Source organism: Sceloporus occidentalis, unplaced genomic scaffold, assembly GCF_023333645.1.
Source record: "Sceloporus occidentalis isolate IW3139 unplaced genomic scaffold, rSceOcc1.0.p SCAF_16, whole genome shotgun sequence".
Taxonomy (NCBI): domain Eukaryota; kingdom Metazoa; phylum Chordata; class Lepidosauria; order Squamata; family Phrynosomatidae; genus Sceloporus; species Sceloporus occidentalis.
Genome location: NW_028316996.1, coordinates 14101663 through 14121479, shown reverse-complemented (window position 1 = coordinate 14121479; position 19817 = coordinate 14101663). Strand labels below are relative to the sequence as shown.

General features: G+C 36.7%; 1 protein-coding gene across 1 annotated transcript in view; it reads right to left on the bottom strand.

Annotated features, from left to right (window-relative positions):
- LOC149303055 (EGF-like repeat and discoidin I-like domain-containing protein 3) overlaps positions 1-19817 on the bottom strand; it is a 168901-nt gene that overhangs the window by 21970 nt on the left and 127114 nt on the right. The window contains exon 10 of the mRNA XM_089481815.1: positions 5952-6136. Within this exon, the coding sequence (XP_089337941.1) occupies positions 5952-6136 (185 nt within the window). The remainder of the gene's footprint in view (positions 1-5951; positions 6137-19817) is intronic.

Below are 19817 nucleotides of genomic sequence, written 5' to 3'. Positions count from 1 at the left end.
CTTTTCTTCTGTGCATGCATGCTAATCAAATTTCTCACTTTTTATATTTTTGATTGAGTTGAATTTTATTAGCAATTACTGGATTGTGTTTTTTGTACTATAAATGTACTGAATATGTTGCAGTGGAGACATGCGAGGTTCCCCTCTTCGGAAGAGGATTCGGAGAATTAACCCATCTTTTTGAAATTCTGACCTGGGAGGGGAGAAATTGATGGCCCTTTGAACCCCCTAAGATAGCAAGGGCCAATCAGCCACACCTCCTCTCATGGAGGGGAGAAGAAAGAAGGAAGGTAGCCATTTTTCCACTGTGGCTCTTTATTTATTATGAAAGTGTTCCACATGACACTATGTCTCCTGCTGCTCTCTCTTATGGTGGTCTATACTTTACTTACACACCTAAACCTGGAGCCAGACAAAGAGGGGTTGTTGGAATCCTCATCTGCCCTGCTGCAGTTTTTAGTGTTTGTCATCAATTCTCTCTCTCTTTCTCATCTTTTGAAGTATGTACTGTCCATCTCTTCTCTCTACTTGCCTTGCATGTTGCTGTGATCTACAGGCCTCCTGGTCCTACTTTCCAATTCCTTGATTACTTTGCTGCATGGTTTTCTCGCTTGCCTTCCTCCACCATCCCTACACTGTTGAATCATCCTCAGCTACTGCTTCTAAACTGCTATAGGTCTCCCACAATGATACACCTTTTCTAAACACCTTGATGGCCACCAAGTTGACCTAGTGTTCTCCACTTTGTTCAATATCTCATTTCTCCAACACTCTCTTCTCTATGTCTGACCACACCCTATTTATGTTTCACCTTGTAATCCCTCCTATCCCTCTCTACCTAAAACAGCACCAAAAAAAAACAACTGAAACCTCAGTGACCATAACACTCTACAGCTTACAAACTTCTGCCTCTACTCTCAAAAATATATACCTCCTCCAGTCCTGATATTGCCACAGCTCAGTTTAACCATATGCTAGCCTCAGCCTTAGATATGGTCGCTCATGTAACTGTGTGCCAACCCCCATGCCATCCATCTCAGCCACGGCATTCCACACAGATCTGTCTCCTCCAAAATTGTTCCCGTAATGCTGAGGGTCTGTGGAGGAAATCATATTTACCTGAAGGCTTCATACATTACATTCTCTGTTACTTTACAGTACATTGACTCTCCGTCTCTCCAAACAAACCTGTTTGATTTAATTAATCTCACCTTCCAACTTCTCTGCCAAAGACCTTGTTACCTTACCCCAACCCTAACCATTATCTTTAATCTCTCTCTTTCCTCTGGTGTATTTTAATCCACATTTAAACATGCTATCATCTCTCCCATCCTAAAGAAACCCTCCTTTGATCCCACATCCCCATCAAAGTACCATCAAGTTTCCCTTCTCTCCTTGGCATCCAAACAGCTGGAATGATTAAATTATAATCAACTAACTTATTTTCTTTCCAGAAATTCTCTGCTTGACCCTCTACAAATAGTTCCCATCCACAGCACCTCACCAAGACTGCACTCACTAAAATCACTAACAATCTCCTTGTGGATATACAAAAGGTCAATTATCACTGCTTATACTCTTGGAGCTCTCTGCTGCCTTTTAACACGGTCAACCAGCCCTTCCTTTCATGTTCATGGCATCCGTGACATAGCTCTTTCCTGGCTCACATTACACCTCTCTGACAGTACCTTTAATGTCCCCTTCATTGGAACTTGTTCCTCTCCCTTACTGCTATCTGTCTGTGTAGACTTCCATAGACTTTCATTAGTTAGAGAGGATGGTTGTGTGTAAAAGACTGAGCTATCCTATCGCTTACTGCAAACAGTACACTCAGGAGCTTGTCTAGTGTATTGTGATAATGTAACACAGCTTAAACACATAAAACATTCTAATATACAGCTGCTGAAAACATTACATTATGTAAAACCTAAAACTGTTTTAAAAATGAAAACAGCTGCATATTTTTTAAACATTTTTAATCTACTACTAGTAATAATAAAAAATGGTGGGTGTTCCTCTTTAAGTAAAGCAATGCTACATAGAATTTGATGCCAAGATAATTGTATTTATTGCTTAATTTTTCACTAAAGTAAAATTTTACTATTTTCCTCCTGGGAAATTTAATCATTTGTATGACCCAAAAACATTAACTTGATTTTTAATAGAAATCAATTTGACATGTTTCAGTGTAGCTAAATATTAAGGAAACCGTGCTTTTTATCTAGTCCCCTCAGATGATCTAGAATCAGGATCTGCAATTCCCTTTAAACATGTTTATGCAAAATCAGGAATACAAAGGCAAACAATTGTTAAATCACACAAATAATTAAAGACTGTTACATTCTCTCCTTGATTTTATTACAGTCCACTAATCCTTCAAATATTTACTTCTCCAACAACCCTAGTAGAATTGATCTGCTCTTTGGTTGTACCATGCATATACCTTGGATTTTAATCAGGCAAACACAGGGATGAATATACAGTATATAATACTAATACAGAATATACCGTTTACTAATACTTCTACTACCATATATATATATATATATATATATATATATATATATATATATATATATATATATGATGTTAGTACCACACTGCACAAAACAATTAGAGCCCTAAAATTTAACTCCAGTGCTTTATATAGTATTCAAGATCAGCACCAAAGTAGACTTGGTTTTATTTATTTTTGTTCCAATAATCTTCCTTTATCTGAACCTGAAGACTGCCATTGTAGGCTGTAATATTTTGTGCAAATACCGAACACAGCTGACTTTTTATGACCATGCTAATGAAGTGAAGTAATCCTTTCCTCCACATAATTAAATTAGTCAGAGTGTCAGGCTGGGTGGTTAAGATTGGGGCATTCTATTGTTTACCACAAGGTAGTATAATAAAGAATCATGGTGTTTGTCTAGTAGATTGGAATGAGATAACAGTGCTAGAAAGCACACAAATGATTGATGTGCAGCTGGCTGAAAAGTAAACTTCATGACAGTATAATAAAGTACAACAACTGTGCCTCCTACCAGTGGTTTAAGAGCACATTTACAGCACATTTATTCAATCAGTGTAATCCCACTAGAAAACAAGATGCCAAATACAAAGTTCCACATGTATATCCAAGTTTTACCTTTTAAGCCCTATTGTCTTTTTTAGGCTAGGTTTCCACTTGTTTTTTTTTTCCAAAAACGCCCATAATAACGCCAATTCAGCCACACAGCGTTTTATTAGTGAAAAAAATCTGCGGACAGATGTTAGCTGTTCTTCAATAGGAAATCGCACAATGCCATATCCACTTGGCGTTTTTCTGTTTGGCGTTTTTTCAGTCCTCTTTGGCGTTTTTATGCTTTTTGGGGCTCTGTGGCAGTCTTTCAAAATCGCAGCATGTTGACACTCTGGCGTTTTTTGCAAGGAAATCTTGGCGTTTTTCTCCAATAGAAGTCTATGGGAGAGAAAAAACGCCATGAAAAAGCCATGTGGGTTTTGCCTTGGTGTTTTTTATGGCGTTTTTTTCCACAGTTACAATGCAGAGGATGGACCCAGTATCTTTGTGTCCTACGAGAAATAGGCTGGAAACAAACAGTTTCACCCAAAACAAAGTTCATATTGAACTTTACACCATTTGGAACAAACATGCCATTACAAACAAACATACCCAACTGGATCCTGCATGCCAAAAGCAACAGCAAACCATTTGCACCATCATTTGGGGCCAATCTTCCTAGAGGAGCAGACATTCGGAATAAAGCATGCCTTACAAACCACAGAAAAGAGACAAAAGGGTCCTCCGGGGCGTGTTTAAGTAGAACTCTACCAAGGAAATGACATCAGGAGGGGGCAGATACTTGCCATTTATCCTAATCCCTTTTAGCTGGATGAAAATTCCAATGTGTAAAGGCTAGAAAAACTGCCTAAGGTAAAAAAAAAAAAGCAAACTCCAGAAAAAACGCCAAAACGCAGTGGCAGTTTTCTTGGTGTTTTTCATCAAGAAAATAACGCAGGACAAAAACCCAAGTGGAAACCCAGCCTTAAGGAGACCGTTAAGGGTTTTGCCTTTTTAAATTCCTGATCTCATGCACTGCATTTTATATATGGGCTTCTATATCTGCTATAATCCACTTTATTACAATCAGGAATCACAGGTTATTCTAATCACAGGTTATTTTATGGGGCAAGTTATATTTATGCCACTAAACTACCTGATGTTTTTTATTGAACACTGTATCAGCTATAATATTTTTTGTATGTTGTGCAATATGCATGCACATCGGAAGTTTGTGCTTCATACTACCATTTTCTTTAGTATTTTGCGATTTTATGTACAAGCAGTAGTAGTTATGTGGGAAATACTGTATAATAATAGGAGAAACAGAAGAATATATTTACTACTAAGAAAACACTAACAAAATATTACAAATTACAATGCAAAAGCACAAAAAACATTCACAGTTCTATAAATCACAGTACAATATATATATATATATATATATATATATATATATATATATATACACACACACACACACATACATATATAAATATCTTTTTTCTGTTCCACGTAAGATGGAATAAAAAATACTTTTATTATTAATGATGGCATTTTAGGTCATGTCTTCTCTCCCGATTGAAGGATGGGGGAGAGACATCACCACATTGCCACAATTTGGGACAGCAGAATGAAGATAGAAGATAGACGATGAAGAGAGAAGAGAAGGGAGAAGATAGAAAACAAAAGCGTGACTTTTAATGCCCACTGTTATATTGATTTACCAAAAACTTTTATCACTATTGGTATACAACAATAAAAAACAAAGATAAATATTTCCCAAACATCAACACCAGCAGTTACTTTTACAGAAGGGGGCAAAAAGGATGTTTTGTTTTAACCAACACCTTTGATAAAGGGTACCAGAATGAATCTATCTTCCGTAAAGTTAAAAAAAGATAAAAACCTGGACCTCCGACTTGTACTTTTTTGAACCAACATACGATTTGAAAATCATACTAGATTACGACAGCAAACCTCTCCTTCTGCAACAGTGCCATTCTAAACAATGAAACCCAGCTCTATGATACAGCGGACAATGATATCAAACTAGATTAAACATTTCGAGAAACAGAGCAATAAGAATTCCTTTCTACCTTGTCAGGATATGTACAAATATGTGGTATAGTTCGACTACTGCCTTTAAATTTGAAGGATTGTAAAAATGCATTCTCGTTTTAGCCCTATCATGATGTTTTTAATATCTACTAATATATGTAGAATTCCACAGTAATTCGCATTACATGCAATATAAAGATATATGTTTCTCCTTTGGCATTTTGGGAAAGCATAATTATAAAATCGCTAGTAAACCAGTTTTTCCACTGGTGGGATATAATTTTCTGTTAATAACATTAAACATTACAGCTATTAAATGAAAAAAAAATGTATTACAAAGCATAATGTTGGAAGCTTAACATTTACTTAAAGACTTTGTGACTATGTACATAATAACTGCCTTACTGAAAATGACATGGTAGCTACTTGACAGTTTTTCAAATATAACTAGTTATTTACCCACATTGAAGAGATATCCCGTGGAACACATATTTATATACTTTGCCTGAGCTCAGACTTCTTTCTGGAAGAACCTTGCGTCAGATATGTATAAAATTTTCCTATACTGAGTTCATTTTGAGAGATAAAATAAAATGCAAAAAATATATACATCTCTAAAATACAGATTAGCAAACTATAGCCAATAAAAGAAGAACTGGGTAGGCAACATGTGTGAAACTAGCTATGCAAAAGTAAAGTAAATGCCAAAAAAGAATTTGCATAGAAATGAATGTAACCAAAGCAGTTGCTGACTAGAACTTGTGTGCTTCAGACCGATTGGACTTGATCTCCACTGTTATCACAGCTTGCGACATAAAGGAAATATGTATAAGCTATGTACCTGTAGCCACTGTGATTGGTCATTTCTTCCAGAAGTCCATGCATTCACTTTGCCTTGTCTATCTAATCGCGCCTTCCTTGGCTCCCATGTGAACATATCCATGTTCAAGGTCCTGAAAACACTTGAAGCTGTTACTTGGTAATCTTGTACATGTCCTGATTTCATTCCTAGTGGTTCAGAGCAACCTAAAAAAATATCAAGTTCGACTGATGAGAACAATGACTTACACAAAAGGTGTTTCATGTTGAAGATACAACTGGATATCGTGTTGGGGAAAAATAGCGGTTTTATTCCAACAGGCGAGCAGAATGCAAAAAAAATAAAGTATGCTTTTTTGTAAATCAAAACAGCAAAAAACATATAATACAGCGCTTAATTTAGTGTGAAAGAAATATTTTGTGAGAAAAAAGAGAGAAAAAAAAATCCCACACCAATTAATAATAATTATATGTGAATAATATAATTTCAATTATAATTATAATTACCGGCCATATACGGAGGAGGGGATATAGGGCTTTTGTATAAAAAGTAATTAGTAACCAATATAAAGAAAAGCAGCTAGTCTTGACAATAAAAGACTCCCCAAGAAATAGGGAAAACCTATAAAAGCAGAAAAATAAATTCAAAAGACAGCGCTAAGATCCGTATTAAAAACAAATATTTTAATAAATACAAAGAAAAAAACATACATATATAGCACAATCCAGAAATGCATAAAAAAATACCAATAAATGATATATAATAAAATAGCAAAAGTATTCAGACAATATATATAAATAATCAAAATATATGTAAAAAAGAAAAAAAAACACTATAATTCCTTCAACCCCAACTAGGGATAATACATAGAAGAGAAAAATTCACCACTGAGAGAGTCTTATGCCTGGCCAGGCGAGCACCAAAATAAAAGACAGGACGCGTTTCAGAATACCTTCTTCAGCTGTGTGGAGGCGTTTATATATTTATATATATTGTCTGAGTATTTTACTTTTTTGTTTTTAAAAAAATCAAAGATTGGGAATTTAAAATGTCTTAATCATAATCACCTCAGGAAAAGGCTGAAATGAAAATGAGCTAATTTTGTGGAAGTATAGCAGAAGCTTACTTAATAGGTTGTTGAGAATAATTTCCAGTAAATTGTATTATTTTCTGTTTGCTGTGTGTTCCTATTGGAAAATCATTAACTACAGATGTGAAGCCTATCTACATTTCCATACAAACAAAGAACTAATCAATGCTTAAAAACACATAACAAAAGCACAATTGATATCTAAGAACAGAAAAACCCTTGTGTGCTAAGATGACATGATATCTTGATTAGAAGTTATACAACTATAATATATAATACATAAATAAGAATAAAATGACCAGATATAAAGACCGATATAAAGAACTGCAATATAAAAAAAATATGCATCTGTTCTTTATCATAAACACTAGATCACAGTTTACACTACTTACAAAATTCATATGTAAAATTTAACTGACTCATGTGGGCTCTACAAGGTCTTCTCAAGGCAATGCAAGACTGGTAAGCTCCAGAATGCCTTATGGACATCAGATATACATCAAGAGTCTCAAAATAAACTAAGGTGGCCACATGTTTGCCATACATGCGTTTGCATATGTATACAACTATTTACACATGCAAAAGCTAATATTAAATCGACAGTTAATGTACATAACAGTATCACCAATAAAAGAGTGTATATTAAAGTACTTAAATATGCATTCTTTTAAAAGGTAAATAAAGCTGCAGCTCCCGCCTCCAATGATTCATTCCACTGATTGCCTGCATGAAGCAATCAGTATCAGGAAAGAGCTCCCATTGAATTCAATGGAAGTGTTTTCCACTTTTGTGCATGCAAGGCCACCTTTGACTATAGTTTTGACATTTGCCAACCCACTGCTGGAGCTGATTGATGGTAGGAATACTTGTCAGGAGATGTGTTAGGCCAAACACATCTTCTGCATGGAAAATAGTGGGTGAGGGAAATAAGCAAGTGTACATGGCAGAGGCCCTCTATCACAAATGAGTAATTCAAGAAGCTAGCCTAATGAATTTAAAAAGAAAAAGTGATTTGACAATGACAGACTGGATGGGCCAATTGGTTCTTTTCTGCGGCCTCTATCTATGTTTCTATGTATTATTTAGAGTTTGGTTTTTTTGCTAAAGTGAATATTACACATATTTTGACTTCAAAAAGATCTATACAATCTCCATTTTATTCATAGAGTAATACGGTTAATGTTATTGCTTGAGTAATAATTATGTTTTTTTTCCATTCAATAATATTAACCAGAGTGCTGTTACTACATAGAATAAATCATTGTTTGACTACTAATCATTCAAAAAGCAATTGAAATCATTAATCTAAATAATTAAAACCCAAGAGCAAGACTCATGGTCTTTTCTTTGGCTTTGCAATTTTTTTGATTCTTGTTTTAGGAATCAAAACAGGTGATTTCACTTAACATCCCATAGATAGCCAATATACAGCATTAAATTAAAAAACACAAACTGTGCTTTCGCTAAGAGTATATATCAAGTGTGAAAAAGAGCACAAGAAAATTTAAAAGAATGCAATCACTTTGACTCCTTAACATAGCGTGTGTTGCAATATACGCTCTAGCCTTTTGCCTGAGCATCCACTGTGCACTTATTTAAAAGTAATTATGTGTTTCTAAATCACACACATTATTTGAAAGTCACATTAAGAACTCATCCAATTAAATAACGGCAGAGCCCCTAGTGTATACTGTGGTAGCCATCCATTACAAGAAGCAATAAAAAAGTGTTACGGGTCAAAACAGATGTTTTATAAACTAATCGGTGTGTCTAATGCTGTAATGAGATCTGTGGATTAGATTTTTTTCTAATGCACACTGATTATGTGTGGAATGGAACAATATTGTCTCTGAGCAAATCAATATTACATTTAGTCATGTACAAAAATATTTAAATGCCACAAAACCGAGAAAGGTTGGTGGGCTATGTATTTTTTATGTTGTAAGAAAATATTACACACAACATACACACTCGCTCTAACACTTAGACACACATAACACTGCATTATATGACCCCACTAACCCCTGCCTGTGCAAGAGGCTGGCTCGAATTGCTAGAACTGCAAAACAGCTTTAATTATATTCACTACATTTAACACAATAGTGATATATTTTAAGGTCTTCTATCGTATATGATATTTTGATTTTATTACAGTTCACCTAAAGCATTTCTACCTTTCTACCTCCTACTGCTCCTTTCTTACTCTCACAATACTATTATGCTTTTCTAATCATGATTTCCAAGAGATCTGCCATATTTCAGAATTTTCTTGGAAGTTCAAGTCTTGTAAGTCACTACATCAATACATTGCATAGATGGTGGAGCTGCAGTAGGATTAAAGGTCATACTCTGGGGAGCTTGTAACTCATTTTGGTAAAAATTGCAGCCATGACTCTTTTTGCTTTGTGCATGTTTTTTAGATATATGTGAAGTGACATGAAAGAGCTGTCAAATATGTTTACACTGTTATTAGCTTTATTTTTGGTACCTTATTATTTCCTTTGCTGACTTTGGGACCTGTAGGTGAAAGAAAAGAGTGGACTGTGGCACACAATACATTATTAAATGTCTCTTAGAAATGCCAGTCTCTATTGTTAACCCTTTCTGTAAGAATGGAAAGTTCCCTTATATGATGAATCATAGAGGAGATGGAACATAGAAAATGTATCAATGTATCAATTTTACTGACATGATATTTTATTTGTCTTTGTATATATTAAATGTTATTGATTAACCTACTAATATCATTATCACCATCATCAAGTTATTTATATTATGCAATGTATAACATATATAACGCTAGCATTTGAGAAACTAAAATCTGTGAAAAATAAATAAAATAAAATATAATCATATTTAATAAATATATACCTGAGTTTATCAATAGAACACCCATATTTGATAAGGAGTATCACGGCACAGATGAGAAATTAAAATCTCTAAGTGAGGATGCCGTTTATGTCCTATTGTCTCCACTCATAAAATGCGCTGTCTGGTATTGTAACATGCTAACATCAGCTATTCATGACTGCAGTTTTTATGATCTTCACTCTATTTAAGTTTAATATATATTATGTTTTAATTAATGTGCGACCATCTACCCAGGCATTGGCTTGTATTTGCCCCTAAGTTTTCTATCTATCTATCTATCTATCTATCTATCTATCTAGTAGTAGTTTATATGAGTGACTGAAAAATGTAACTATCTTCAAAGATTGAAGTTTCACCTTGGAACCTCCTTGATCATAACTATATCTGCAGATATAATACAACAGCATGGAGTAGAACAGACTACCCCAAACACAGTTTTCACGCAAAATGATACATAAAAAGTATAGTAATTTTGTAATTTTTTATGTCCTATAAGATAACTGAATATTCTTACATCCTGTAATATTGCACACCATGTAACATTGTACATCACTAATATCCTTTGGAATTATTTTGTTGAAGTCATGATAACAGTTTGTTTTTGTTATCGTGCCCTTGTTTAGACTTTCCATGCTATTTTTCCATAATTATTATTTTCGATAATTATTATTGCAAGGTTATGTAGTGGATGGGGATGAGCAGAATCTTTACATCCTATTATAGACTGAACATAGATTAGGGATTTGAAGATGTATTCTGTAGATGCTGTGAGCTGGGATCATGTAACCACACAGTCTTAAGGTTTGAAATACCACATAAGGCTGAATTATTTTTAGAATTGTAGTCCTTTTTATTAAAAGGTCTGTAAACAAACATAAATAAAACAAACAAAAAGAAAAGCCTTGCTCTCTGAGCACTTACTGACAAACAAACTAACTATCGTTGGACGGCTTACCCGCTACCAACAAAAAACATTTAGCACAGACCTTTTTCGTTTAGGAACCGTTCAGCAGATTTGTTTAGGAGAAAATGCAGTCTCACTCACTGCTTGTATGCTTCTCACCTGACTAACTTACAGGGCTCCTTTTTGTAGCAGCCCCCTGCTGCTCATTGGTAACAGGTGAGTAAATCTCTGAACCAGAACTCCTGGACTGGCTGCATCACCTGCTGCAAGTAAACTGTGGAGTGGAGCACTGGCCCTCCCTTCTCTCCAAATGCTCCACCCCAGGGACCCAAACATAACTACAACATTACCATTACTTTGCTGGTAACAAAACATTCTCCCTGGGGTTATCGAATACATTGCACTGCAGTATTTTGTGGGAAATGTACATGTTATCCACCACAATGCCCTGTTCACTGTCACACATCCTCCCCCCCAGCTCAAACCTTGTGGGGTGAGCGACCACGGTCATAAGTCAATGTTTACGTGAAAGACCATCAGCATTACCCTGTTTAGAGCCTGCCCTGTGCTCTAACGAGAAATGATAGGGTTGTAAACTAAGGAACCAACGTGTAACTCTGCTATTTTTCTCCTTGTTTTGACTCATCCAAGTTAGTGGTGCGTGATCGGTCACTAGCTTAAACCTTCTGCCCAACAAATAGTATTTCAGAGTTTCAACGGCCCATTTAATAGCTAAACATTCCTTCTCCACTATGGAATAATTCTTTTCTCTGGGTTGAAGTTTCCTACTTAGGTACAAGATTGGGTGCTCTTCATCTTGAGTTATCTGGGAAAGCACTGCTCCCAATCCTACATCAGATGCATCGGTTTGTAGGATGAATTCCTTTGAGAAATTCGGTGTGACCAGTACAGGTTGAATGCAAATAGCTTCCTTGAGACTTTGAAATGCTTGTTCAGCTTCAGGGGACCACTTCACCATGACAGGGGCTTTAGCTTTTGTGAGATCAGTTAAGGGACCAGCTATAGTTGCAAAGTTCGAAATAAATCTCCTGTAATAGCCAATAAGACCAAGGAATGTTCTGACCTGTTTCTTAGTCAATGGCCGTGGCCAATTCCGTATGGCTTCAATTTTAGCAAGTTGTGGCTTGACTAACCCTCTCCCAATGGAATACCCTAGATACTTAGCCTCCTCTAGGCCAATAGTACACTTACTAGGGTTTGCCGTCAGGCCAGCATTTCGTATGGAATTAAGGACGGCCTGCACTTTTGGTAAGTGAGACTCCCAATCTTCACTGTGTATAACCACATCATCCAAGTAAGCCGCTGCGTAAAGGGTATGTGGTTTTAGGATTCGGTCCATCATTCTTTGAAATGTTGCTGGAGCCCCATGTAAACCAAAAGGTAACACTTTATATTGAAAAAGTCCATCTGGAGTAGAAAAAGCAGTAATTTCCTTTGCCCGCTCTGTGAGGGGCACTTGCCAATAGCCTTTGGTTAGATCCAGAGTGGTGAGATACCGGGCTTTCCCAAGTCTTTCCACAAGTTCGTCAACCCTCGGCATGGGATATGCATCAAACTTGGATATTGTGTTAAGTTTCCGGTAATCATTGCAAAATCTGATTGTACCATCAGGCTTTGGTACAAGCACAATTGGGCTACACCAGTCACTTTGGGATTCTTCGATTACCCCAAGGTCCAACATTTTCTTCACCTCTGCTTTGATTGCTTCTCTACGAGCTTCTGGTATTCTATACGGCTTAAGATGGATCCTTTTTCCCGGTTCAGTGACAATATCATGCTTTATTACAGCAGTTCTCCCTGGAACTGTGGAGAAAACATCTTTATTTAAACTAATAAAGTCTTTTACCTCCCTCTTCTGATGTATAGTCAGGGTTTCAGATATAATGACGGCAGGGTCATTATCCTTTGGAGGGAGGTTTGATGCTTCTATGGTCACAAGCACTTCTCTTTCTTTCCATGGCTTAAGTAGATTCACGTGGTAAATTTGTACCTCCTTTTGTCTTCCAGGCTGTCTTACTTTATAATTCACTACTCCCACTTTCTCAATGACTTCATAAGGTCCATGCCACGTTGCTAGGAATTTGTTCTCTACAGTAGGAACCAAAACTAGCACTCTATCTCCTGGTTTAAACGTGCGGACTCTGGCATTTTTATTGTAGCTAGTCTGCTGACGTTGTTGAGCATTCTTCATGTGTTCTCTAACAATGGGCATAATGGCTGTCATCCGTTCCTGCATCTGATTTACATGCTCTATGATGCTCTTGTGTGGTGTAGACTCATGTTCCCAAGTCTCTTTGGCTATATCTAGCAATCCCCTAGGGTGTCTACCATACAAGAGTTCAAAAGGAGAAAACCCAGTAGAGGCTTGAGGGACTTCTCTAATAGCAAACATTAAATAAGGCAAAAGGCAGTCCCAGTTTTTCCCATCTTTATCAATGGCTTTTTTAAGCATAGACTTTAGGGTTTTATTGAATCTTTCCACCAAACCATCTGTTTGTGGGTGATATACCGAGGTTTTCAATTGCTTTATACGAAGGAGATTACATAATTCTTTTGTAACTCGGGACATGAATGGAGTTCCCTGGTCTGTCAGTATTTCCTTGGGAATCCCAACCCGGCTGAACATGGACATTAGTTCCTTAGCAATAGCTTTTGCTGAAGTTGTACGCATAGGTATTGCTTCAGGGTAACGCGTAGCATAGTCTACTATTACCAATATGTACTGGTGTCCTCTGGCAGATTTTACAAGAGGGCCCACAAAGTCCATAGCAATTCGTTCAAATGGAACCTCTATAATAGGTAAGGGCACTAATGGACTACGGTACGCTGTAAAAGGGGCAGTTAACTGGCAATCAGGACAGGAGGAACAATAATTTGTAATTGACGCCATTACACCTGGCCAATAAAACCTCCTGAGGATTCTCTCTTTTGTTTTTTCAACCCCTAGGTGCCCTCCGAGAATATGGCTGTGTGCAAGATTTAATACTGTGTGTCGGTATGCCTGGGGTACCAATAGTTGTTTAACCGCCTCTAATTTCTCAACTCTATACAGTAAATCATTGTCTACCTCAAAATATGGATAAGTCAGGGTTTTTCCAGGATTAACAGGGGTCCCATTCCTCATAGTGATCTGGTTTCTTACCCCAGATAAAGTGGGGTCCTCCCACTGTGCAGCTCTGAAGTTACCCAGGTTACCTTCTAGGTCAGTCAATTCTACATCAGGCTCCGTGATATTAGAAGGACCTGCCTCACTCTGCTCAGTGTTACTCCCCACTAGGGTTTCACTAGGGGTTGAAGGCTTGTTCCTAGCAGCAGCTTCTCTGTCCAAGTCATCCCCCAATAAATCTGAAAAGGGAAAGTCACTAACAGCGCCCTCTACTGGTACTGAGTTAACCGTTTCAGCAGTTGTCCATAAAGTCAAAAAATAAGGAAAATCCCTGCCAACTATCATTTCATGGACTAATCTGTTGACTAGACCAACTCTATGATTTACAGTACCACTTTGCATTTCAATAATCACCTCAGCAGTGGGGTACTGGTGTATGTCCCCATGTATACAGGCAACCTCTAGATTCTGGGAGTCATCTATTGGAGTGTTTTTTAACAGACTCTGGTCTAGAAGTGTAACCATACTCCCCGAATCTAGTAAAGCATTTACTTCTTTTCCCTCTACCTTTAAAGTACACCAGGGATGGCCCTTCAGACACTCATTTTGTGTGACAGTATATACGGAGCGAGAGAAAAGTGAATAAGCACCCCACTGATCGCCAACATTACATTCCATTGCAACAACATTCTCAGGACAGTCTTTTGCAATATGTCCATATTCTTTGCACTGAAAACACTTAATTGTATAATTAGGCATTATTCTTGAGGATGGTGTGGTCTCTTCCAGCCTCACAAAATTCCTGCCTTTTGCTGTAGTGTCCCTAGGGTTGTAAAACCCCATCTGCTCCTCCCGAGACCCCCTTTTCCCTGGATCAGTCTTACCCAATTTACTGGGACTCTGGATCTTCGGGGTCCTAAGTCTCTCCTGGTTAGGGAGTTGCAAAAATTCTCCAGCTGTCACATACCGTTCCACCAAGGCAACTAGTTCATCAGCAGTTTTAGGATCACTCTGGCTGACCCACCGCCTTAGGGAAACAGGCAATCCTCTCAGGAACCGGTCCATCACAAGCTGTTCCACGATGTGGCTAGATGAGTTAACCTCTGGCTGTAACCATTTCCTGGCCAGATGTATTAAATCAAACATTTGTGACCGTACCGCTTTGTCTTGATTATAAGTCCAGGAGTGAAATCTCTGGGCCCGAACCGCTATCGTGACTCCCAGGCGGGCCAAAATTTCTGCTTTCAGCTTACCGTAGTCACAGGCTTCTGCAGGCTCCAAATCATAATATGCCTTTTGAGGCTCTCCACTCAGGAACGGTGCTAAATGGCTTGCCCATTCAGATTCAGGCCAATGTTCTCTTTCAGCTGTCCTTTCAAAAGCCATCAGGTAAGCCTCTACATCATCTGTAGCCACCATCTTTTGCAAATAGTTACTCACTCCCAGAGTCTTAGAATTATGTGGCACTTCTGCAGTATACCTGGCCAGCCTCTCAGATAAGCCCTGGATCTCCTGCTGCATGGCACGAGTAACATTTTGTTGCTCCTCTTTCTGTGCAAGCACCAGTTGCTGCAAGACTGTAATATTTTCTTGCTGGGCAGTTGTAGCTTGTTGCTGTGTGGCTGCTGCCTGTAGTAAAGCCTTAATAACATCCTCCATGCTTATGTTTTGTGGTATTGTTTCCTTTTCCAGACTATCAATGTGGCGCCTGCATTCTCCACCATATGTGAGCTGGGATCATGTAACCACACAGTCTTAAGGTTTGAAATACCACATAAGGCTGAATTATTTTTAGAATTGTAGTCCTTTTTATTAAAAGGTCTGTAAACAAACATAAATAAAACAAACAAAAAGAAAAGCCTTGCTCTCTGAGCACTTACTGACAAACAAACTAACTATCGTTGGACGGCTTACCCGCTACCAACAAAAAACATTTAGCACAGACCTTTTTCGTTTAGGAACCGTTCAGCAGATTTGTTTAGGAGAAAATGCAGTCTCACTCACTGCTTGTATGCTTCTCACCTGACTAACTTACAGGGCTCCTTTTTGTAGCAGCCCCCTGCTGCTCATTGGTAACAGGTGAGTAAATCTCTGAACCAGAACTCCTGGACTGGCTGCATCACCTGCTGCAAGTAAACTGTGGAGTGGAGCACTGGCCCTCCCTTCTCTCCAAATGCTCCACCCCAGGGACCCAAACATAACTACAACATTACCATTACTTTGCTGGTAACAAAACATTCTCCCTGGGGTTATCGAATACATTGCACTGCAGTATTTTGTGGGAAATGTACATGTTATCCACCACAATGCCCTGTTCACTGTCACAATGCATAATCAGAAAATCACCAAGGTCAGTATTTTGTTATATAAAATTCACAGAATTGAATCACCACAAATTCACTGAAATTCATGTTCCTCATTCAGTAATGAGGAACATCTGCAAGCTTTATCTCAATGTTTTCTTTTCACATATCAAATGTTCATTCATGCCTTGAGACGAAGTACCAAGCGGAATTGAGAAAGGTAAACATTTGGTTCAGCATCTCACCTTTTAGGTGCAAAGTAAAATTTTTATGTAAAAAATGGATTATAAAAAGCATCAAGAGAATTTACCACATAATAAGTCATGCTATTGAACTTAGGCAATCTGTGGTCTCTATGACACATCAAGGTGATATCAAGCTATTATTGTATCTATGTTTTATTTTCTGGTCATTTCAGATGGCAAGGACTACTGTAATGTCCAACACAATTGAGAAGTATTCCCTAGTAGAGAAAAGCAGAGAACTATAGATGTAGATTGTATTTCCCATTGTCAGTCTTTAAGTATTCCAAACAGCAAGTTTTCACATCTTAGATGTCGCTACCATTCATACTTGTTCTAATTAAAGACTAATTCAGATAAAATGGAAAGAAGTCATGTGGATAAATATATCCCATAGTAATTCAGATAAGTGGCAAGTATCAATGCATTTTTATTAGATTCATGGTTTACACAAACATATAGGGTAGTGGAAACATTATTAAACACTAATCTACATCCACCAGACAAGCCAAAAGGGTTTCTGGGTAGACGCATGCAAATAAGGTTAACAATGATCACCTTTTGCCTCTATATCTACTTTATACATGGATCCCTTGAAAGGAATTGCCCGCTGTACTACAGTCTTTAGACAAACCAAGGAAAGATCATGCCAGATCATGTATAGGTAATGTATGTAAGAGGGAGGAAAATCTCAGAACAATAGAATGGACATACAATTGTTGTACCAATTAATTGTGATGAGTTATTTGTTGTTCTTTATGTCTTGATTTTTTCCTTGTTATTTGGTGATTAGCCTTTTTTTTTTACTTTGCACCTAAAAGGTGAGATGCTGAACCAAATGTTTACCTTTCTCAATTCTGCTTGGTACTTCGTCTCAAGGCATGAATGAACATTTGATATGTGAAAAGAAAACATTGAGATAAAGCTTGCAGATGTTCCTCATTACTGAATTTTATCTAAGCACATCAGTTTTCAGTGAATTTGTGGTGATTCAATTCTGTGAATTTTATATAAACAAAATACTGACCTTGGTGATTTTCTGATTATGCATCTACAGAATACATCTTCAAATCCCTAATCTATGTTCAGTCTATAATAAGATGTAAAGAATCTGCTCATCCCCATCCACTACATAACCTTGCAATAATAATTATCGAAAAATAATAATTATGGAAAAATAGCATGGAAAGTCTAAACAAGGGCACGATAACAAAAACAAACTGTTATCATGACTTCAACTAAATAATTCCAAAGGATATTAGTGATGTACAATGTGACATGGTGTGCAATATTACAGGATGTAAGAATATTCAGTTATCTTATAGGACATAAAAAATTACAAAATTACTATACTTTTTATGTATCATTTTGCGTGAAAACTGTGTTTGGGGTAGTCTGTTCTACCCCATGCTGTTGTATTATATCTGCAGATATAGTTATGATCAAGGAGGTTCCAAGGTGAAACTTCAATCTTTGAAGACAGTTACATTTTTCAGTCACTCATATAAACTACTACTAGATAGATTAGATAGATAGATAGATAGAAAAATAGATAGATAGATAGAAAACTTAGGGGCAAATACAAGCCAATGCCTGGGTAGATGGTCGCACATTCATTAAAACATAATATATATTAAACTTAAATAGAGTGAAGATCATAAAAACTGCAGTCATGATAAGCTGATGTTAGCATGTTACAATACTCTTGGCAAGGGAGGGTCAGTCAATGCTTCAGTGACATTAGCAGTGACACTGATACATTCTGCCCTCAGCTTTTTGTGTTAATCGAAAAATGAAGTTCCAGTTGTCATTCAATAGATAAATTGGGGACAAAATATGCAACATGGTGATTCCACCAGAGAAAAGAATGATTGATTAGTTGACATTTTGTCACATCAATTTTAAGATATTTCACTTAAGGGTATAACTATAATATAAGCAGAAGCTTAGTTCCAAATGTAAATATCAGACACTATCAAGACTGGTACTTAAAGGAGCAAAAAAAAAGTTGTTTTTTTTGTAAGTCGATTCCATTAGGTTTCTTTATCTGAACATTTAAATATCTTATGTTAAAAACAGTAATCAAGACACAATTAGTGCAAAGAGCATACCTGGAAAATTATGACATTTACCCAAAGTCATATAAGGATGACAGATATCAACTTGCTATTCCTGGTGACTAATTGATTTTTTTTCCTGAGCAACATTTGCGTGTCCATGAGAATTTCTGAGAAACGTGTGCACTCATGTGCATGTCAGTGTTGGAGCTAGGCTTCAGGAAATACTTTAGAATAAAATATATGGAAAAGTTCCCCGAATGAGGAATTGCAGCTACTACATTTACAAAACTGTTCAGGTTTTGTTTAGCCAAAAGAGTTGATAGGATCACCAAGTGAAATTGTCAAGTAAAGATAGAGGGATGCCAGAAAATTTGTATAACAAAACGTGACATGCTAACAAAAGGAAAATTTAATTGACAGTAAAACAAATACTGAAAGGCCCTGTAGCAAATGCACATTTCAGAAAGTAGAAAGTGTATGTGTATGAATGAAGATATTCATGTATCTTAAGAAATATGCTTATGCTTATATGAAAGGTAAAAAAAATAGACAGATCTTTCTGTGTTGTACAGTGTTCAGGTATGAACAAAATAAACAAAAAATTTTAATTTTAAAAAAAAGTGTACAGGTATGAAAATAAATCAGGTATTTGGAATTGCATTAGAGATCAATGTAGCGATACAACATACAACGTTTCCTGGTAACTTTGTTGAAACTTTGTTAAAATGGCTATTTTCGTAGAACGTTGTGCACCCTGACTTCATTTATGTGCAATTATATTTTATATTGGATAAATACTAGATGCCAAGTAGAAACTGTTGAAAAATAAGCCAGTGGCAAAAGACAGTGGTAAAAAATAAGGAATACAAAGTACACATCATAGGGGGCTCTCTTATGGACCACAGTTAATAAGGTCCCTCAAAAGGGACCTTCATTATGCCCTTGTAAGAAGCAGATTTGTCTATAAAGATGTATTTTTCACCATGACAACATTATGAGTCCAGGAATACTATATGTGGAAAGATGTGTAAGAAAGCCTATTTAGTTTAGTTAAACAAGTTACTAAAATGTTATCAAAGCTTCTTGTTAATTTCATTCTCAATATAATAATGGTGGGTTTAGCAGTATTGAGATTAATATTGAAATGAGTTTGTGTCTCTAAAAAAACTCCATATCAAGAATGCATTTCGGTCCAAAAAGAGTGGAAAAGGAGCAAAAAAAATATATGATGATGCAAGAAGAAACCAGATGCTTTAGTATCTTGAATACATGCAACAAAAATGGGACATG